This window comes from Oncorhynchus keta, chromosome 9 (genome assembly GCF_023373465.1).
Source record: "Oncorhynchus keta strain PuntledgeMale-10-30-2019 chromosome 9, Oket_V2, whole genome shotgun sequence".
NCBI lineage: Eukaryota > Metazoa > Chordata > Actinopteri > Salmoniformes > Salmonidae > Oncorhynchus > Oncorhynchus keta.
In genome coordinates this window covers 41,551,194-41,570,941 of record NC_068429.1, presented here as the reverse complement: position 1 = coordinate 41,570,941, position 19,748 = coordinate 41,551,194, and the positions used below count along the sequence as shown (strand labels likewise).

At 41.2% G+C, this 19,748-nt stretch overlaps 2 protein-coding genes across 5 annotated transcripts in view; one reads left to right on the top strand and one right to left on the bottom strand.

Moving 5' to 3' along the window:
- The first annotated feature begins 1 nt into the window (after position 1).
- tmem232 (transmembrane protein 232) lies at positions 2-16,996 on the top strand. 4 transcript variants are annotated; one of them, XM_035776634.1, is made up of 13 exons: positions 2-262; positions 603-714; positions 1,289-1,394; positions 1,701-1,858; positions 2,020-2,119; positions 2,281-2,402; positions 13,190-13,338; positions 13,558-13,684; positions 13,922-14,099; positions 14,432-14,610; positions 15,277-15,596; positions 15,711-15,789; positions 16,182-16,996. In XM_035776634.1, the coding sequence occupies exons 1-13, from the start codon at positions 132-134 to the stop codon at positions 16,365-16,367; spliced, it is 1,947 nt and encodes a 648-aa protein (XP_035632527.1). In that variant the 5' UTR covers positions 2-131; the 3' UTR covers positions 16,368-16,996. The 4 variants fall into 4 exon arrangements, with proteins under 4 accessions (XP_035632527.1, XP_035632526.1, XP_035632531.1 ...); XM_035776633.1 differs by having other exon boundaries at positions 1,677-1,858; XM_035776638.2 differs by having other exon boundaries at positions 116-262; positions 1,294-1,394.
- The window catches only part of LOC118387850 (alpha-mannosidase 2-like), a 69,598-nt gene continuing 66,344 nt past the window's right edge, over positions 16,495-19,748 (bottom strand). The window contains exon 22 of the mRNA XM_052525914.1: positions 16,495-19,374. Within this exon, the coding sequence (XP_052381874.1) occupies positions 19,222-19,374 (153 nt within the window). The 3' untranslated portion in view covers positions 16,495-19,221. The remainder of the gene's footprint in view (positions 19,375-19,748) is intronic.

Below are 19,748 nucleotides of genomic sequence, written 5' to 3'. Positions count from 1 at the left end.
ACACAGCAAACAAACGAGACATGTACACGAGATGAGAGTGAAATTCCATAGACGTAGGCAAGGAAAACAGGTGTCTACAAAATTATGAAAGCTGACAACGTTGTCATTTTGTATTTATAAAACTGTGCAAAATGCCTATAATTAAAGTTCCAGTTGTCCATAATTTGGGTATAATTTCCCAAACACACAAAGAGGATTTGCAAAAAAGACTTTTCAAAAAAGCTCAGGAAATAACAATCACAACCAATTCAAAGGCTACCAGGTAAGGACTGAGTTTACTGCACTGTCCCTTTTTGATCTTAATTAAGTAATGTAGCCTATATGTGTGTAAAGGTCTGGACCATATGGCACAGGTGGTGGTGAACTTGCCCAATAACCTCAGAGTTGCTGGTTCAAGCTCTGTCTCTGCAAAATGAGCTAGACTGGGGGTGCTCAATTTAGGCGACTGCCAGAATTATGTTTTACTGTTTCAAATCTCTATATATTTTTGTAAAATGTATATACCCATACCCCTTCGTAAGAAAAAAAATGCTTAGCCTACTACTGTATGTTTGTTGTCTTCACATATGCCTACTGTATGGTAAAATGTATATATTTTACAGAAACCCATTTGAAATAACAGAGGAGTTTATCAGAAAGTACAACAATTCCCATGGCTCTGAGGAACAAGAAAAGTATAATGAGCTGGCACGACAACTACTTAGCCGAAGCAAGGTGTTTACCTGGACTTATCTAATAATAAATGCTCATATTTTAATTTTCTGTTGCAAACGATCCAGGGGTGCGTTCAGTTCGTTTAAACGTTTGTTACATTACATAACGGTTTGTGCTGAACAACACATTTCACCAAAACGTTCTTCAAATTTCTTGAACAGACTTTGAAGGTACGTATTTAAAGAGCACCGGCCATGCTGACAGCGTTCCCCAACCCTCCCCCTTTCCCGTTTAATTGGACGTACCATAATGTTTTTCGTACTGAACGCAGCCCAGGTGTCAATGTCCCGCATTCATTTCTCAACCATTTTCCGTGACAGTTCACAGAATTCCCAGCAGATGGTGACAAAATCAAATATGTGTGGCTATTTAACTGGACACTACGGTTAGGGCCAATTCCATTTAAATTCAAGTCAATTCAGGAAGTACATTGAAATTCCAATTCTCTTCTTGCGTTTCAATTAGGAAAATTTGACATAGGAATTTGGTTTACTTTCTGAATTGACTGGAATTGAAATGGATTTGACCCCAACCCTGCTGTACACCTCACGGTAATCATATTTTTCCTCAACAGCGCAGAGCTGGACTGAAATGCATGGGTGAGGGCTACCACGTTCAGCTTCCTCTGGCATGGGCAGAGCTGCTGTTGCTTGGTTTGTGCCGTGGTAAAATTCAAAATGGTAGGTTATTATTGAGAGACCTAATGTGCATAGAGTGCACTTTTCAATAACTGTACTGTAATGATTGGGCCGGGCCCTGATTTATTTCCTGACCATTTGACCTGACCATTAAAAACCCAGGGCCCTATAGATTACTATAACTATGTAATTAGAGCCTAGAGGATTTCCTGGTCAGGTCACATGGTCAGGAAAGATTTAGGGCCTTGGTAATTGTAATGATTATGAATAAATAATATGTTAATGCCATAGCTGTTAACACATACTGTTTTTGTTTGAATCAAGACAGACATTGTGTTACCTCTTTAGATTCCCTGGATTCCCTTCTGATGTCACTGGACCATGCTCCAGTGCATGCAGAACAGATTCCCGCCCTCTTTTACCTTGGAGAGTCAGTCTTGTACTGGGTCTGTACTGATACGTCCCAGAAGCCCAATTTGTACACCTGCGAAGTGAAAATACTGAAGGTAGAGTGGACAGATCTAGGTTTCTTTTAAGTACGTGTCACTGTGTGGGAAAAAATACCTTATGTAACAAGTTTACAGAACAGCCATACTCCTAAAACAGGGTAAGAACTTGAATTGTATTATATTTAGTTCACCTTTGCAACTTTATTGTGCTCTTTTAGCTGGGATATTTGGTCTTCTTGAGACTATTTCTCTTTCACATCTCTGGAAACCTGAGTGGATACCAAAGAAGCAAATCCCATCTTCACGTTTTTTTAAAAGGTAGAGTACTAGATGGATAAATAGTGATTCATTCTACTTTTGCATAGCAATATCCTGTAATAGTGTAATTATTGTGTGTGTTCCCATGCAGGTTCTACTAATTGATGTGAACTGTGTTGTTGAAAAACACAACTAATGGCTGTAAACTGTTTCCCTTTTAGCTCTGTCTCAGTGTGAGCCATGCTACCAACCGTATCCAAACATCTTACTCTCAGTGCACTTCATGTTACGTTCAGGGGAGATCATTTGTGGACTGGAACCTTTTGAAGATGATTCAGCATCAGTAAGAGTTACATACAAATTCTAACAAATCTCCTAAAATATTTATTTTGGTCCTGATTGAACAGTTGTTAAGAGCGCTGCCCATAGTATATACCCGTAATCAAGTAAGAGTACTTTAAAGTACTACTTAGGTCGTTGTATCTGTACTTTACTTTACTATTTATATTTTTGGACAAGTTATACTTTTACTTCACTACATTCCGAAAGAAAATCATGCACTTTTTACTCCATACATTTTCCCTGACATCCAAAAGTACTCGTTACATTTTGAATGCTTAGCAGTACTGAAAAATGGTCCAATTCACTCACTTCTCAAGAGAACATCCCTGGTCATCCCTACTGCCTCTGATCTCACTAAACGGATGTGCTTAGTTTATAAATTATGTCTGAGTGTTTGAGTGTGCTCCTGGCTACCCGTAAATTTAAAATAAAAAACAAGAAAATGGTTCCGTCTAGTTTGCTTAATATAAGGAATTTGAAATGAATTATACTTTACTTTTGATACTGAAGTACATTTTAGCAATTACATTTAAGATGATATAGCTTTAGACTTTTACTCAAGTAGTATTTTACTGGGTGACTCACTTTTACCTGCATAGAAAATGACTAATGTATCTTAACTTTTACTCAAGTATGAAAATTGGGTACTTTTTCTACCAGTGCTGCTGGTAGAAAAAGTTGCTTTGGATAATACTCTTCTAAGTGTCATATATTCATGTAAATCCAGTCTATCCCAAAAATGAATTTGGTTTAAGATTCACGTTCACTCAAATGCATGTCAATATGTGTAATTTTGCACTGTGTCATAACACAACATGACTTATCTAGGTGACTAATTAAGCGATAATGCCCTCGAAAACCGGTATTTGGAAGAAATATTGGCACGGGTGTTGTTAGTCCCGAGACAAAGTCGAGTGCTGGCAAACCGTGCCAATATATCCTCCAAACACCGGCTTCGAGAGCATTATCGCTTTTATACAACGGGTTACAAACATATTCAAATAATGATTTAAATATTTTCATTCAAAAATGTATTTAGATTAATTTATTCATACTATTTAATCCTTTCAGGAGATATAGTCCCGAACACAAATCTATGGTTGCTACCCAAGCCGGCTGGTCGTTCGTTCTATCGGTTTGGTTGCCAGAAACGCGACCCAGTCGTTAACTCTTTTTGTTCTGTATCTATGGACGCGACCCAGTTGTTCATTCCAGATGTTCCATTGCCATACTGGCTGGCAACCTTCTTATCCCTTGCTTGCTAGCTAGTCAACTGCAGCTAACTTACAGTCACGTCAAACAGTGCAGCCAGAATAACCGCTATGTAGCTGCATTTGCATTTGTTTAAGCTGTTTACTAGTGACATGTATTTGGATACACCCCCAGGCCTGCCAACTTTTGAAGAAAGCTCGGAGTGAGATTTGCTATGTGAATTTCATTGCCCCCTGGCACAATTGCTAGACGGTGGACTGGGGGGGTCCTCAGGAAAATGTTACTTGTTTAAAGATAATGCAATGCTATGTATTTTGACATGGGTATGACCTATGACCAGGGTGGAAAATTAAAAAACACAGTTCAGGTGAAAAAAATAAAAAGAAGGGAAGCGCTGCTACGGTTCACAATAGTAGGTTTTTGTAGACAGAAGGTGCTATGGTTGATGTTGGGGTTAATGAATGTCTTCCTTGCTGTACTCCATAGTTAATTTGATGTTGGGGTTAATGAATGTCTTCCTTGCTGTACTCCATAGTTAATTTGATGTTGGGGTTAATGAATGTCTTCCTTGCTGTACTCCATAGTTAATTTGATGTTGGGGTTAATGAATGTCTTCCTTGCTGTACTCCATAGTTAATTTGATGTTGGGGTTAATGAATGTCTTCCTTGCTGTACTCCATAGTTAATTTGATGTTGGGGAACCTCTTAGGGAAGCTGCGAAAATTCGCAGCTTTTGGTTAAAAATCGCGCAACATTTCAGCGCCCTGCTATTCATGCCAGGAATATAGTATATGCATATGATTAGTATGTGTGGATAGAAAACACTCAGACGTTTCTAAAACTGGTTAAATCACGGCTGTGACTATAACAGAACGTGCGTTTCATCGAAAAGTGCAGGAAAATCTGATCACAGAAAATGGAAAAAAATATCCATACGCCACTTCCAAGGATTGCTAAAGGTGAACCGGATTAAATGAGGTTGAGGTTGCAATACCTACAGCTTCCACACGATGTCAACAGTCTTGTCATTTGCCTACGATTTGTTTCTTGGTCAAACAAAGAAGAGACAAGCCATTTCTTCTTGTATCCGACCGGATATTTTGGTTGAGATATATCAGGACAGCATTTCCAGACGGACACCTATAGAATTGACATCGCCTCGTGATCAATTTTATCGCTTATTAACGTGTACTAATACCTAAAGTTGCATTACAAAAGTATTTCGAAGTGTTTTGTGAAAGTTTATCGTCGACTTTTTAATTTAAAAATGACGTTACGTTAGAAAACGCTATTTTTTCCGTTGTTCACACAGTGTTCATAGATCGATATCTAGGCTATATATGGACCGATTTAATCGAAAAAAGACCCAAAATGATGTTTATGGGACATCTAGGAGTGCCAAGAAAGAAGCTCGTCAAAGGTAATGAATGTTTTATATTTTATTTCTGCGTTTTGAGTAGCCCCCGGCTATCGCAAAATCTGTCGTTAGGTGACATTGAAGTATTTTGGGGGATACATGCTATCAGATAATAGCTTCTCATGCTTTCGCCGAAAAGCATTTTACAAATCTGACTTGGTGGATAGATTCACAACGAGTGTGGCTTTAATTCAGTACATTGTATGTGCATTTTAATGAAAGTTTGAGTTTTATCAAAAACTATACATGGCGCACTTGAAATTTCCGCTGATTTATGTTCCCACCTCGGAACCACGGCCCCAACAAGTTGAATGTCTTCCTTGCTGTACTCCATAGTTAGTTTGATGTTGGGGTTAATGAATGTCTTCCTTGCTGTACTCCATAGTTAATTTGATGTTGGGGTTAATGAATGTCTTCCTTGCTGTACTCCATAGTTAATTTGATGTTGGGGTTAATGAATGTCTTCCTTGCTGTACTCCATAGTTAGTTTGATGTTGGGGTTAATGAATGTCTTCCTTGCTGTACTCCATAGTTAATTTGATGTTGGGGTTAATGAATGTCTTCCTTGCTGTACTCCATAGTTAATTTGATGTTGGGGTTAATGAATGTCTTCCTTGCTGTACTCCATAGTTAGTTTGATGTTGGGGTTAATGAATGTCTTCCTTGCTGTACTCCATAGTTAGTTTGATGTTGGGGTTAATGCTGTTAAGGTATTGTTGGAAGGAAATAAGTTCATCTTCTGAGCCAGACCAGAACAGGCAAATATCAATATAGCGTCCCAAACATATAATCTGGTCAAATAAACGTTTTTTTAGAAGGATCCAAAATGAAGTCATTTTTACCATTTACATAAGTACAAACCAGCGTAGGAAGGGCTGTATAGCAAGCTTCCATGGCACATCCTCTGACTTGTTTAACAATATGGTCCTGAAAGACAGATGTTATTATTAAGTGTCCATTCAGTCTGTGAAACAAAGAATTCTGTGGGAGGCATCTCAGTTTCAGGCCAGGTACTCAATGGTACATAGCTGCCAATTCTTGTCTGTGTTTAATGGTGGTGTATAGGGACTCCACCTCCATGGCGACTAAAAATGAAGCTGTACCTATATTGTTCAATTCCTTAATGTTGTTCAATACTTCTGTGGTGTCTTGAAGATAGGCTGGGAGTGACGTCAGATGAGGCTTAATAAAGTAATCAATGAACTTGGAGGTGGGTTCTGTCAGACTTTCATCACCACTAATCACTGCTCTACCTGGGGGGGGGTTCAAGATTCTTGTGGACCTTTGGAAGAAGATAATACTTTTTTTTAAACTCATTGTCTGAAATGTAGCCATTCTCCTTAGTGTCTGTGAGGATCCCTTTCAATTCAGCTTTGAGATCCTCTGTAGGATTGGAGGTGGGTAGAATTATTCATTGTCTAATTGACGGTAGGCTTCTGTCACATATGTCTTTACTCCACACTACGGTAGCGCCACCTGTGTCTTTACTCCACACTACGGTAGCGCCACCTTTGTCTTTACTCCACACTACGGTAGCGCCACCTTTGTCTTTACTCCACACTACGGTAGCGCCACCTTTGTCTTTACTCCACACTACGGTAGCGCCACCTTTGTCTTTACTCCACACTACGGTAGCGCCACCTTTGTCTTTACTCCACACTACTGTAGCACCACCTTTGTCTTTACTCCACACTACGGTAGCACCACCTTTGTCTTTACTCCACACTACTGTAGCACCACCTTTGTCTTTACTCCACACTACGGTAGCACCACCTTTGTCTTTACTCCACACTACGGTAGCACCACCTTTGTCTTTACTCCACACTACGGTAGCACCACCTTTGTCTTTACTCCACACTACTGTAGCACCACCTTTGTCTTTACTCCACACTACGGTAGCACCACCTTTGTCTTTACTCCACACTACGGTAGCACCACCTTTGTCTTTACTCCACACTACTGTAGCGCCACCTTTGTCTTTACTCCACACTACGGTAGCACCACCTTTGTCTTTACTCCACACTACTGTAGCACCACCTTTGTCTTTACTCCACACTACGGTAGCACCACCTTTGTCTTTACTCCACACTACGGTAGCACCACCTTTGTCTTTACTCCACACTACGGTAGCGCCACCTTTGTCTTTACTCCACACTACGGTAGCGCCACTTTTGTCTTTACTCCACACTACTGTAGCGCCACCTTTGTCTTTACTCCACACTACGGTAGCACCACCTTTGTCTTTACTCCACACTACTGTAGCGCCACCTTTGTCTTTACTCCACACTACGGTAGCACCACCTTTGTCTTTACTCCACACTACTGTAGCACCACCTTTGTCTTTACTCCACACTACTGTAGCACCACCTTTGTCTTTACTCCACACTACGGTAGCGCCACCTTTGTCTTTACTCCACACTACGGTAGCGCCACCTACTGTAGCACCACCTTTGTCTTTACTCCACACTACTGTAGCACCACCTTTGTCTTTACTCCACACTACGGTAGCACCACCTTTGTCTTTACTCCACACTACTGTAGCGCCACCTTTTGTCTTTACTCCACACTACGGTAGCACCACCTTTGTCTTTACTCCACACTACGGTAGCGCCACCTTTGTCTTTACTCCACACTACGGTAGCACCACCTTTGTCTTTACTCCACACTACTGTAGCACCACCTTTGTCTTTACTCCACACTACGGTAGCACCACCTTTGTCTTTACTCCACACTACTGTAGCGCCACCTTTGTCTTTACTCCACACTACGGTAGCACCACCTTTGTCTTTACTCCACACTACGGTAGCGCCACCTTTGTCTTTACTCCACACTACGGTAGCACCACCTTCGTCTTTACTCCACACTATGGTAGCACCACCTTTGTCTTTACTCCACACTACGGTAGCGCCACCGTTGTCTTTACTCCACACTACGGCAGCGCCACCTTTGTCTTTACTCCACACTACGGCAGCGCCACCTTTGTCTTTACTCCACACTACGGTAGCGCCACCTTTGTCTTTACTCCACACTACGGTAGCGCCACCTTTGTCTTTACTCCACACTACGGTAGCGCCACCTTTTGTCTGCTTTTTTAACCACAATCTGTCCATTTTTGGACAATGATTCAACTGCATCCCCCTCTGTCTTAGAAAAGTTATGTCGTGTTTGGTTAGAGTAAATTTGACCTTTTAAACAGATTCTCCACATCAAAATGCACCTTCTTGGCATATGTATTTAGTGTGGTATTCTGGACAATGGGACAAAAGGTGAACTTGGGCTTGAAAGGTGTTTTTGAGGGCACAGAAACTGCCTGACCTGAAACACCGGTGTCTGTAGTTGGAGAAATGTTTTGCTTGTACCAGGCCTTCAGATGGAGAAACAAAATAGTGTAACGGATGTGAAACGGCTAGCTTAGTTAGCGGTGTGCGCTAAATAGCGTTTCAATCGGTTACGTCACTTGCTCTGAGACCTTGAAGTAGTAACTCCCCTTGCTCTGCAAGGGCCGCGGCTTTTGTGGAGCGATGGGTAACGGTGCTTCGAGGGTGACTGTTGTCGTTGTGTGCAGAAGGTCCCTGGTTCGCGCCCGGGTATGGGCGAGGGGACGGTTTAAAAGTATACTGTTACATTGGTGCCGTGACCCGGATTACTGGTTGCTGCGGAAAAAGGAGGAAGGTCAAAAGGGGGGTGAGTGTAACGGATGTGAAACGGCTAGCTTAGTTAGCGGTGTGCGCTAAATAGCGTTTCAATCGGTTACGTCACTTGCTCTGAGACCTTGAAGTAGTAATTCCCCTTGCTCTGCAAGGGCCGCGGCTTTTGTGGAGCGATGGGTAACGATGCTTCGAGGGTGACTGTTGTCGTTGTGTGCAGAAGGTTCGTGCCCGGGTATGGGCGAGGGGACGGTTTAAAAGTATACTGTTACAATAGGTCAATCTTTGTATTGAATTCATTAGTTGAGTACGTGGCTGCAAAGGACAGTCCTTTAGACAAGACCCTTACACAACCAGCATAAAGGGGTTCTCCAGAAATGTTGATCACAGCCTTGTTCTGGTCCTGCTTTGTGTGGTTGGATAGTCTTGATTTCTTCCTCTGTGTTGGCCTCTTCCGCGTCCTCTCCCTCTCTTGTTGGGGAACCTGCGTGGCTCCTCTTCCTGGTCTAAAAAATATTGGGAGGAGCCAGCCTCTGAGCATCTGGGGTGATCCTCATCATTGCTGCTCGTAAATTTGATCTAGGCTTCGTCCTCTGTGGGTGTGATTCTGAATTCTTGCGGGTTGCAGATTCTCCAGGTCAATGGGATGGTATTCTTCAGCTTGCAAGCCTCCCCTTTTTCCTCCAAATATTATGATGGTCATTATGGCCAAACAGTTCTATTCAGACCAGAGGACATTTCTCCAAAAAGTACGATCTTTGTCCCCATGTGCAGTTGCAAACCGTAGTCTGGCTTTTTTTATGGCGGTGTTGTGAACAGTGGCTTCTTCCTTGCTGAGCGGCCTTTCAGGTTATGTCGATATAGGACTCGTTTTACTGTGGATATAGATACTTTTGTACCTTTTTCCTTCACACGGTCCTTTGCTGTTGTTCTGGGATTGATTTGCACTTTTCGCAACAAAGTATGTTCATCTCTAGGAGGCAGAACACGTATCCTTCCTGAGCTGTATGATGGCTGCGTGGTCCCATGGTATTTATACTTGCGTACTATTGTTTGTACAGATGAACATGGTACCTTCAGGCGTTTGGAAATTGCTCCCAAGGATGAACCAGACTTATGGAGGTCTAAAAAAGAAAAATCTGAGGTCTTGGCTGATTTCTTTTGATTTTCCCATGATGTCAAGCAAAGAGTCACTGAGTGTGAAGGTAGGCCTTGAAATACATCCACAGGTACATCCTGTATACATCCACAGGTACACCTCCAGTTGACTCAAATTATGTCAATCAGAAGCTTCTAAAGCCATGACAAAATATGTGTTTATGACTTGTGAGACCCCTACCATCTCTGCCTAGCTTGCGCACGTTACTAAAATATCCAAAATGATTTTGGATTCCTGGAGCATTTAATATCCAATGCTTATTTGTATGACTTATTCAAAACTGTCCCAAGAATGGCTGCAATAGTAATACAAATATCATACTTTTTCAAAGACACAAGTACGCATATCAGATATGTGATTACACTGGCAAAATTTGGAAGAAGTGGAATAATAGAATAAGTGTGGGGAGTAACGGTAGTATTCTTGGTGACAAGCACAGTAACTACCCTCTATTTTAGCCCATTGTTAAGAATGAGAATTGTTCCACTGATCAGACTAAATAAAGTAAATAGATAATAAAATCTCCCGATGACAAGATTACATGAATCTGCCCCTACAACCTAGCCAAGGAAGTGTTATATTCATTCCCCCCTCTAGAATCAACTTACACTTTTCGGTTCAAAACTGTTTTTACAAAATTATTTTCATTGTTACAAATAAGGTCACCCTACCAAACTTCTCTGCTAAAACATACTGTAGGTCAGTGGAGGCGCCTCAGAGGAGGACCATCCTCCTCAGTGAATTTCATAAAAATGGTAAAACATTAAAAAAGCAATTTAGATAAAACTATACCAAATATATTCACATATCACCAAATAATTTATTAAAACACACAGTAGCCTCAACAGCACTCTGTAGGGTAGCACCATGGAGTAGCCGGAGAACAGCTATCTTCCATCCTCCTTTTGGTACATTGACTTAAATACAAAACCAAGGAGGCTCTTGGTTCTCACCCCCTTTCATTGACTTACACAGTAATTATGACAGGTTGGAGGACGTCCTCCAACCTATCAGAGCTTTTGCAGCATGAACTGACATGTTGTCCACCTAATCAAAGGACCAGAATCTAGTACTGAAAGCATGAGCTACAGCTAGCTAGCACTGCAGTGCATAACATGTGGTGAGTAGTTGACTCAAAGAGAAAGACAATAGTTGAACAGTTTTCAACATTTGAATTTATTCAAAAATGAAGGAGAAGCGAGAGAGGGCGTGAGAGTGTCATTTTTTCTTCACTTTTAGTTTCACTTACTTAGCTAGCAAATGTAGCTGGCTTGTTTAGTTACTCAACACCTGGCTAAAACAGAGGAATGCTATGTTAGCTAGGTGGCTATTACTATCCAACATATCACTGGAATTCTTCCATGTCAAGGTACGCTTTTTGTTTAATTAATTTATCGCCACCGGCACCTGCCGGTGTAACTGCTTACTGACTGTACACTGACCTTACTGCATGATTGTAGTGGGTTTACTAATGTATTTGTTTTATTAGCTATGTTGACTAGAATGTTACTTTAGGTACAACGATGTATGCTGTGTGTAGCGGTTATGACATGGTTTGGCTTGGAAAGGTTTTTTCGCCTGGTCACATAGAGCTGATGTGTTGTTTATTGAAGTCCACAAACAAAGGGAAAAGGTGAGAGGAGGAGAGTGCATAGAGGCAAGAATGAATACAACGTGGCTGCTATGAAAGTGAACTGTATTTATGCATGATCAGGTGGGTATTCCTTCCACCGATTCTGTTTAAAAAAATGTCTTAAATGAAACGGGGAAAAATTACCAGAATTTGTCCAATAGAAACTTGTTTGCAACTGTTGGACGAATGATTACACCCTAGATAACCTAAGAGCAGGCAAGCATGTGCAAGGCGGTATTGAATGGGTCACTCACTGTCTGTCCATGTGTCGATGTGTCTGTCATCTCAAATTTTTCTCTCAACCTGTGTGCACCTATGTTGTAAACTTTCATTCAGGCCAGGTTGTAGCAACCTCGTGATGGGTATACCGAAAATTCATGCAGTAGCCTAAACCTATCGATGTTACATTGAATTGGGAGAATGGAATGTGAATGACAGTCATCAAACATGCTGTAATAGAAAATCATCATCACAAACGGCAGTGACCGCCACTGCTGTAAATCTGTCTTTGTCACAGCCTAAATGCCAATTCGAGGGGAGTATGGACTAATGCGAGTGTGGATTAAATCGATTTTAGTACATGTTGTCAAAAGGCTGCATTCTGCAATAATAGTGACGGGAGTAACAGCAAAAAAAATGTTGCCATTGTACATAAAACAGCACTGCCGTGCTGCTCCTTTTACCGTTTTATAAACTCAGCGGAGGACATTCTCGTCTGCATTCAGCTACACTCTACACTTTATTTAAAACATGCATTCAATCCCCTTGATCCCTTACATAACTAGACCAATCATATGCTTCAATGTGCCGCTGTTCACTGTGCTGTTGCAAAACAGGACGGCAGAGGTTCCGCTCGTGATGTTAAATTGCAGGCGCAGATGCTCCGATTTCAAAACGATTTGGAGCACAGTTGAAAAGTTAACGCGCTGACTATACAATGAACTAATTCGAAAAATAAAAGCAGAACTTTTCAATGCGTGAGAAGAGGGTCAAATGTGTGTGTCCATCTGCCAATGTGTGAGAGTTGGCAGATCTGCATCCACAACAATGAGTATGTTTGGCGATTTCGCCTGGCATAGAAAATGTGCTCTCTCATCAGGACACTATTGTTCAGAGGAGCTAGCCAACAACACAGCAAACACAAACACTTCAAACTGAAGCTGCAAACTAGCTGCATTTTGTTTCGTTCACCTGTTTTCTATCGACCATTCTTTCCCTATAGCCATACAAATGATGCCAGCTGATTCATGATTTCACCTGGCTGAGAAAAGCTGCCCGCCTGTCATTCTCATCCCGACCCTTACACAGTTTATTACTATGGGACAGCTAGAGGTCGAATTTCAATACTGAAACAATGTTGCAAATGTCAGTGAGACAGAGTAAGGTTTATACAAATATCCGCTATTGAAAACCAGTTGCTAGTCTAAGAGAACCTGGAGATAATGTCAAGATGCTTTGTACAGCGGAGATCAAGTTGAGCAATTCATATACATTGCCTGGCTGGGTTGACGAGACAGTGGATTGCGCAGTGAGATGGAACAGAGTAAATAGGCATTTCAAAGTCATAGCTTTAGCCGGTGGTAATTTGTGGAATAGACACAGGCTGGAATAAAGTTTCAACCAATAAAGGTCCAAGATTAGACCCACCCATTGTATGCTGTTTGCATATCCCGTAGCTGCGTCCTGATGCTTTCCATATGTGATCTGTTGTGTACTGTAGGCTCAGGCAGACTGTCAGGAGTATGACATGAACCAGGTGCTCTGGCATTGTCTTCTCAGTTGGTACTGCGTACAAAACAATGTCCGCCAGCTCTCCCAAGTGGCACAGCACCTCATCATGCTGAGAGAGGAGCTGCAGAAAGAAAACTGGTTGGTTTGGGCTGTGTGTTGTAATCTTGTTCTCTCCAGCAGTCAAACGTTTTCATTAGTGCAACATTAGTTCATACATTACTCCTGGCGTATCATTCTTCATAAATATATGAATGTTTATTTTATACCAGTATCAAGTCATAAATACTAGTGTAATCATCCAAATCAAAGTGTTTTATTGTAAATCAATACATTTTATTTCATCTTTTTTAAATCCAGGGTGGACTGTGCTTTGGGATTAATGGTTCTGGGTGAGGCTGCAAAGTCCAGCTTGTTGTGCCTTCAGATGTTGATGAGTCTCCACATCAACCCAAAGACAGAGCAGGATGGGATTATAGAAGAAAACGTAAAGCTATTAACTGCCATACATATTATGGGCTGGTTACCCAGACCAAGATTAAGCCTAGTCCTGGACTAAAAGTTATTTTAACTGGAGATTCTCCATTGAGCATGCTTTTTTTTAGCCCAGGTCTAGGCTAAATCTGTTTCTGGTAATGCCGGCCCATAATCCACACACTAAATGAACTTCTCTCTCTTTTCATTTCTTTCATTCGTGCTAAAAGTATGTCATTCTCTTTTCCAGGAAGGTATGTCTCAGAGTGGTTGCTGGCCATGGCAGTTGGAACACATCTATACCACTGTGTTAGCAGACATATGCCAGCATAGCAGCAATGCAGAGATACAGAAAACAGCTCTGCTGGGCAGTCAAACCCCTCCAGGATATCACAATACTGATGGACTGCTTAAACTTCTGAACCACTGTAAGTCCAGGAAGTGGCATGACGGATGGAGATAGTGGAAAAACAAGCAAACAAACACTGTAACATGAGCATTGTACAAAAATAGCCACATTTGTTTTGGTTTTGGTTTGTGGGAGTTATAGTTTTCATCATCTTCAGATTTGATGCCTATATGACTTATTAGCCTAAACTTCCATTGCATACATTACAGTTTAAAGCAAGAGTACGATCCAATGACACAGCTTGCGTTAGCCATTATCTTTACACCAAAAGTCTAAAGCAGTAATTCCCTATCCTGGTCTCCAGTTTGTCAGGGTTTTCACTGAGTGTGGTGTCATCTGTTCATTCGCTAGCTGGCGCCGAGGCCTGGCAGCTGCGCTACAGTGCTGTTCAGGCGTTGGTGTGCATATGCCGAGGGCTCAGCGGAGCTGTGTTGCAGGAGGGGCTGAGGAATGTGGCCTGGATCACTCTGCAGGAACACCTGTGCCAAGAGACTGACCAAAGAGTCGGAGATGCCGCGCGGGTTATAGAGGTGCCGAGTTGTTTTTGATATCTCTTAAGGTGCAGATCTTTTCCTGGTCCGGTCACATGGTCAGGAAAAACTCTGTGCCTTATTCCTCTCAAATGTCAACTTACTCTCAAAGAAAAGAGATGTCTTTGACTTTTCATATACAACTGCTGTGTTGTCACAACTGCTTTTCTCTTTACAAAGTATTGTTTAAAGCACAAACATATCTGCTTACCAGGTTGGAGCTGAATAACATCATTAGGAAAATCCTGAAAGTCCTGAAATTTGTCACAGTCTATATATAGTATGGAAGATTCTGAAAACGAATATCAATTACCTGTAAACTGAGAGGATTCAATCTTAAAATCCAAACAGAATCAGCAACTTGGCTTCTTATTCACACATTTATTGTTAGTTGAAATATAATTTGCATCAGAAAAAATGTAAAACTGGTTCTTACTTGTGATCGAAACGAAGGGAACAAAGGCAGTTTTTGGTGATTTATGGATCCAATTAAAGATTAGCATATTTTATCATTACTGTGGTTATTACCATGGCATTGTTTAATACTCTGTCCAAGTTTTTGCAAATGAAATGCATAACTACTAAATGACTTAACTTATTATTATTATTTTTTAAACATAAGTTAAGGCACTGCAATATATATGTGCTCTTTTCTTTGTTTCCTAGGCTGAAATGAATGTTTCAGAGAGCAGTCTTCTCAGTGAGGGAGGGAAGCCATCATCATCTACCTCTGCTTCTAGCGTACCCGCTAGTCTACCTGGCCAACTGATCACCTGGAGGTTAGCATGTACCCTCTCACAGCTCTACCTTCCCCCCACGCCTCTCCAGCTCACCCCCTACACCAAGGCCAAGAAGAAACCACCACCTCCCTCCAACAGGCCTAGGCTGGAAGCCTGTTCTCCACTGCCTAAAGAAACACTCCCTGGCCCTGCCAGTAAGACGCAGCATCCAACCAGACATCCAGAGGAATATCACAGTGCCCCGGGGTACAGGAAACAGATTTTTGTCTAAATTGTTCTATGTTATGACTACAATACTTGATGTAACTATGGAAAAGAAGTGCAATGTAATTGAACATGATGTTATTACATTTATCCTAGAAAAAGTAAGAAACATCAAACTTACATGGACTTCAATGCACGTACAGATGTTGACTTGATGAGAGTTGTGGAGGACCAGGTGAGAGCATTACATTAAGGCACATACATAAAAAGTGATTCACGCAAGATTACATGCAGATTACAATTATGAATGTCAATTTTGTATTGATAATGTCCCTTGCATAGAGATGTGCCAAAAACAAATCATAGAGTGTAATTAGAAATTAATGTCCTTTACCAGTGTGTGTGATGTGTTCCTTATGGTGGCATTGTGCCTGGGGATATACTGTACCCTGATTGCTTTTTGAGGATGCTCTCTTGCTAAAAGCGTATTAGCCAACCCTTACTGTGCATGGTTTAGTATATTAGCGGTGATAACTTAATCAAAGTCATTGTAATTTCTGATGATGGTTGAAAATAACTATGGTTGGGACGGAAATTCAAGTCAATTGTATTTTCATTTCACTACAGTGGCAAAAAGAACTACAGATCAAAATGGCAGAGGAGGAAGATGCTGAACAAAATGAATTAGAGAAAGTACAAAAGGAACAAGAGGAACAATTCAAAGAGATTATGAGGAGGCGGGTGGAGAAAGTCAAGAAGGACACCAAACCATATGAGCTGCCTGAATATCAACAAACGGGAGGTCAAATCTGAATCTGAAAGAGACATACATGACTTGTGCTATGCACTTTGTTATAATACTGATCCAAAAACATTTTTACCATGGTGATTGCATCTAGCATTATTTTGGAGGGAATAGTGTCTTTACAACAAGTGCAAATGGTTTTATGCACTTTATTTCATTTAATTGGCCAAGGTAACTTGGGTTTCATCCTTTTTTAATCTCACATTATATTTACAGAAAGATAGAAAAAAAAAACGGACAAAATGTGACTCTTAGCGAGTAACATTGGTAGACATTTGTGTGAACATTCCAAGTGAACTCGCAGTGCAGTTTCCCTTTACCTGCAAGTGATTGAATGGAACAAAACATCTGACTTGTGTGCTCTACCAAGAGGAGCCTCACAAAACGACAGTAGAGTTGGCGTAAGTGAGGACGTTGCACATCTCTGTTGAAGCAGTAGATATACTGCACTGAGGTTATCATAAGATGTGATTTAAAAAAAAGTAAAAAAATGTGATAGCTGTGTAAAGCAACATAAAATGTTTTATCACTCACCACAGTACATATACAGTGGGGAGAACAAGTATTTGATACACAGCCCATTTTGCAGGTTTTCCTACTTACAAAGCATGTAGAGGTCTGTAATTTTTATTATAGGTACACTTCAACTGTGAGAGACGGAATCTAAAACAAAAATCCAGAAAATCACATTGTATGATTTCTAAGTAAATAATTTGCATTTTATTGCATGACATAAGTATTTGATCACCTACCAACCAGTAAGAATTCCGGCTCCTGTTCTCCACTCATTACCTGTATTAACTGCACCTGTTTGAACTCGTTACCTGTATAAAAGACACCTGTCCACACACTCAATCAAACAGACTCCAACCTCAACACAATGCCCTAGACCAGAGAGCTATGTAAGGACATCAAGAATACATTGTAGACCTGCACAAGGCTGGGATGGGCTACAGGACAATAGACAAGCAGCTTGGTGAGAAGGCAACAACTGTTGCTGCAATTATTAGAAAATGGAAGAAGTTCAAGATGACAGTCAATCCCCCTCGGTCTGGGGCTCCATGCAAGATCTCACCTCGTGGGGCATCAATGATCATGAGGAAGGTGAGGGATCAGCCCAGAACTACACAGCAGGACCTGGTCAATGACCTGAAGAGAGCTGGGACCACAGTCTCAAAGAAAACCATTAGTGACACAATACGCCGTCATGGATTAAAATCCTGCAGCGCACGCAAGGTCCCCCTGCTCAAGCCAGTGCATGTCCAGTCCTGTCTGAAGTTTGCCAATGACCATCTGGATGATCCAGAGGAGGAATGGGAGAAGGTCATGTGGTCTGATGAGACAAAAATAGAGCCTTTTGGTCTAAACTCCACTCACCGTGTTTGGAGGAAGAAAAAGGATGAGTACAACCCCAAGAACACCATCCCAACCGTGAAACATGGAGGTGGAAACATCATTCTTTGGGGATGCTTTTCTGCAAAGGGCACAGGACGACTGCACCGTATTGAGGGGAGGATGGATGGGGCCATGTATCGCGAGATCTTGGCCAACAACCTCCTTCCCTCAGTAAGAGCATTGAAGATGGGTCGTGGCTAGGTCTTCCAGCATGACAATGACCCGAAACACACAGCCAGGGCAACTAAGGAGTGGCTTTGTAAGAAGCATCTCAAGGTCCTGGAGTGGCCTAGCCAGTCTCCAGACCTGAACCCAATAGAACATCTTTGGAGGGAGCTGAAAGTGTATTGCCCAGCGACAGCCCCGAAACCTGAAGGATCTGTATGGAGGAGTGGGTCAAAATCCCTGGTGCAGTGTGTGCAAACCTGGTCAAGAACTACAGGAAACGTATGATCTCTGTAATTGCAAACAAACGTTTCTGTACCAAATATTAAGTTCTGCTTTTCTGATATATCTAATACTTATGTCATGCAATAAAATGCAAATTAATTACTTAAAAATCATACAATGTGATTTTCTGGATTTTTGTTTTAGATTCGGTCTCTCACAGTTGAAGTGTACTTATGATAAAAATTACAGACCTCTACATGCTTTGTAAGTAGGAAAACCTGCAAAATCGGCAGTGTATCAAATACTTGTTCTCCCCACTGTATGAAGGTCACAATAACAGACCCATATCAATTAATGTAATACCACATGTCAATCCTGTGACATCAACTATGAAATGCAAGTGACAATTTTCTCCCAAGACCAACATACAAAGATATGTACATAAGGCTCATTATAAAACTGTGAAATAAGGCACATTTCTTGCTCTTTGGAACGAACAACAAAACAAGATCTCACTTGCAATTAACAATTTATCGCATATAAACGTTGACTGCTAAAAAAACATTGAATTAATATTTAGAATCAGTTGGCCTTCAAATCTTTTTTTCAGGCACGCCAAGGACATGAAGCAATATTCACTATGATTGAAGCCATACCTCGGTATAAAGAAAACAAAGAATCACATTGTACAAAATCATATCTGTGGAAAAAGGAAATCTGAACATGTGGTCTTCCCAATAGAGTGAGTTCATGTGAAATTGCAACACAAATGTTCCCAACACATACAGAACCTGAGACTGCAGCATAACTAGGTATACTGGACTCAAACAATATCATATTGCACTTGTAGAATTAAGCTTAAGCAAGTTCCATTTACTTCTCCTCCTGCCTCTCTTTCCTTCTCCACCTCTCTCCTTCCTTCTCGTCCTCCCTCTCTTCTTCCCCGTTCCCTCCTTCTGTCTGTTCCAAGGATGTCCTATTGCATTTCAGGCTTCTGCATAGCCTCGCTGACTATGTTTTTTTCGGCACAGGAACAGAGGCCGGATGTTGGGCATGTTCCGTGGCGATCACCGACTCTCATGTCAGCTGCACACGGTATGTGCTGATCTCCATTGGCTTAAGGCTGATTTCCTCTTGGTTCGGCCCTTTCTCAGGCGTGTGCATCAGAGTAAGAGACGCAGGGGTGATGCTCTGGAATTTCAGTTCAGAAAACAGCTTCTCCATGCGGATCTGTGAGAAAACCAATCCAAAACGTGAACAATGGCATTATACCCGCATGTTTGAATAGGAAAACCCATTATGAAAGGCGTTGATGCATAGGTTCAATAAAAAAAAATTGACACCGATGATCACGATGAAATACCCTTTCCTTTTAGAAGCTATTAATATAACTGGACACTTAAACAGGCTTATTAAATATATTAAGATTAAGTGCTTGGGTCAACAGAGATTTCACCATCTACTCTGGCCATTTTCTAATGAACACACTCTTGGTCATAACAGCCTTGATTTTCCTCTTGGAGAGAGATAAGTATTCACTTAAACTGATTATGGTTGCATTGTTACAGTTGTCATGACATTGGAAAAGGAGGAAATGTAATGAA

Excerpts from the sequence above, each read along its gene's own strand:
- tmem232 (XM_035776633.1), top strand. The coding sequence starts at position 132 with ATGCCTATAATTAAAGTTCCAGTTGTCCATAATTTGGGTATAATTTCC. Across the intron at positions 2,120-2,280 it reads TCTTCACGTTTTTTTAAAAG|CTCTGTCTCAGTGTGAGCCA; the intron begins GTAGAGTACTAG and ends TTTCCCTTTTAG. Across the intron at positions 14,611-15,276 it reads ATGCCGCGCGGGTTATAGAG|GCTGAAATGAATGTTTCAGA; the intron begins GTGCCGAGTTGT and ends TTTGTTTCCTAG.